At 42.6% G+C, this 2,500-nt stretch overlaps 1 protein-coding gene across 3 annotated transcripts in view; it reads left to right on the top strand.

Annotated features, from left to right (window-relative positions):
• The window catches only part of LOC134463655 (receptor-type tyrosine-protein phosphatase beta-like), a 97,564-nt gene that overhangs the window by 26,370 nt on the left and 68,694 nt on the right, over positions 1 to 2,500 (top strand). For all 3 annotated transcript variants that reach the window (XM_063216853.1, XM_063216852.1, XM_063216851.1), the window contains one exon: positions 1,335 to 1,601. In XM_063216853.1, coding sequence (XP_063072923.1) covers positions 1,335 to 1,601 — 267 coding nt within the window. The remainder of the gene's footprint in view (positions 1 to 1,334; positions 1,602 to 2,500) is intronic.

Here is a 2,500-nt window from a genome sequence, read left to right as displayed (position 1 = left end):
TGTCGTGTCTGAAGTCACAGGCTTGTGAAACCAACCGGCAATTATATTCATCATGACTCAGTTATTATCATTGAAGTCGAGACTACATCATCATCATATAGATTGACTTCATTGACTTATTTAGTGACATTGTGTGCGTGTGTGCGTGTGTGCGTGTGTGTGTGTGTGTGTGTGTGTGTGTGTGTGTGTGTGTGTGTGTGTGTGTGTGTGTGGGGTGTGTGTGTGTGTGTGTGTGTGTGTGTGTGTGTGTGTGTGTGTGTGTGTGTGTGTGTGTGTCTGTCTGTCTGTGTCTGTGTCTGTGTCTATGTCAGGGTAATTATGGTGTATTCATGACTTAATTCTCAATCACTGGAGCTGATGCTAAATTTCATCATGTGAACATCATAGGAACATGCACGGCTGGTTGAACGGAGACAGATTGACTTTTATTGACATATTCAAGCCCATCATCATTGTGTGTGTGTGTGTGTGTGTGTGTGTGTGTGTGTGTGTGTGTGTGTGTGTGTGTGTGTGTGTGTGTGTGTGTGTGTGTGTGTGTGTGTCTGTGTGTGTGTGTCTGTGTGTCTGTGTGTGTGTGTCTGTGTGTGTGTGTCTGTGTCTGTGTGTGTGTGTCTGTGTGTCTGTGTCTGTGTCTGTGTCTGTGTCTGTGTGTGTGTGCCCATGTAGTTTGAGCACCTGTGCATATTCAAGCAGAATAATTAGTGTGTGACTTCAAGTGGATGGAGTCGAGCATCATCATATGGCTCAAGATTGATCAAGATTCTCCACTCGCCATTTCTAAATCCCCTTCACAATGAATCTTCAAATTTACATTAGAGGTCACGATCGTAAAATGTGGAATGCTCCATGAAAGTTATTTATGACAAAATGGTCATGCGTTGAGGTAACTGGTGTCCATAGCCGAGTTAACACTAACAATTTTATATGACAAAGATAATACAATTATGATAATGTGGATAAAGCCATCTTCAAATTTACGTTAGAGGTCAAGACAGGAAAAAGCAGACATGTATATTCTGTAATTATTCTGTAAATTGATAAAAGGATCATGTGTAGAAGTAACTGACCAAGGCAGAGATGATTATGAGGTCAGGCCCTTATAATTATGGTGATAAGGTCATTGACTTTCACTCTCTCTTTCTCAGTCTCTCTCTCTCTTGCTCTCGCTCTCTCTTGCTCTCTCTCTCTCTCACCTTGTATCTTTCTTTCCCTTGATTAGTATCCTTTTTTCTTTCTGTCCTTATCTGTGTTTTGCCTGTGTATTCATCTTTCTCTCTCTCTCTCTCTCTCTCTCTCTCTCTCTCTCTCTCTGCCTCTCTGTTCACCACCATCAGTTCCATCTCCAGTGGTGGGTCTGCAGGCCAGGCACCAGGAGCAGACAGACACCCTGCACGTGACTTGGCGTCTGGGGCCTGGGGAGCTAAGCGAGCTCCTGGTCTCGCTATATGGGCCTGGTGGCATCCAGCAGGCACAGCAGCGTCTGAGCAGGGAGCAGACGGAGCACGTCTTCCAAGGCCTGGTGCCGGGACGCCTCTACAGCGCCGTGGTTACTTCGCACAGTGGGGAGCTCAGCAATACGGCAACGGTTGCCGGGCGAACAGGTTAGTTAGAAGGTTTTATCTTAAAATAATGTTTCCCTGATTATGCCACTAGATTATCTATTCAGTCATCATTAACTTAACCCAGTCATCATTAATCCACTAGCCAGATAATCAGTAGTCAAAGCAACAAAAAGTCGCTTTTAAAAAAAAAAACGTTTCTGAAACCGTTTCAGTAATTCACCAACTTCTAACAGCATGGAAGACACTGAATCTGCTGTAAATTGAAACAGACCACATTGTCAGATATGAGTTGCTTCAACAGTACCAGACCTGCGTTCACAATACAGCAAACACGCGTGAATGTGTGCCAGATGTTGTTCTAGAGCATCTCTGTATAAACACTCTGTTCTAATTAACAGTAATCCAGACACCAGCATCATCCGCTGTGTGTTTGCCAAGAAATGCCAGTTTTGACCATCTGCCTCTGTTTACAAATGTCTGCTGAGAACACATTTTACTATGAATATACTGTTTTGCAGTCCTTTTCAACATGTTTGCATTTGTCAATGGACTGTAAAATTGTCATCAAAAGCTCATCACAAAGTTAATCAAAAATGGAGGACCAGTCCTATTATGGCTGTTTATTCCTTGCCAAAATGTTCCCCCCACTTTTCACCACAGAGGCAGATAAAAATAAGCAGAAATTCTGAATGATGCACACAATTATTAAGTTCTTGCACACAGACTTAATCTTGCAAAGTAGTCAAGCTGCTACACTACGCATAATAAATGCAGCCCATGTGTCACTTTTCCCACCCAGTATATATGTTCTGAGAGTACGGTCTCTCTATTTTATTCAGTGTTAACTCCACTGTTTTACAGATCGTAAGTGTTGAATTAAACCTCAGAGAGTTCAATTTAACACTTTGAGGAACACGCTTTCACAGTGTTGAATTTAA

The sequence above is a fragment of the Engraulis encrasicolus genome, chromosome 15 (genome assembly GCF_034702125.1).
Source record: "Engraulis encrasicolus isolate BLACKSEA-1 chromosome 15, IST_EnEncr_1.0, whole genome shotgun sequence".
NCBI lineage: Eukaryota > Metazoa > Chordata > Actinopteri > Clupeiformes > Engraulidae > Engraulis > Engraulis encrasicolus.
The sequence above is the reverse complement of the archived record's forward strand: the minus strand, read 5'-3'. Positions and strand labels throughout refer to the sequence as shown.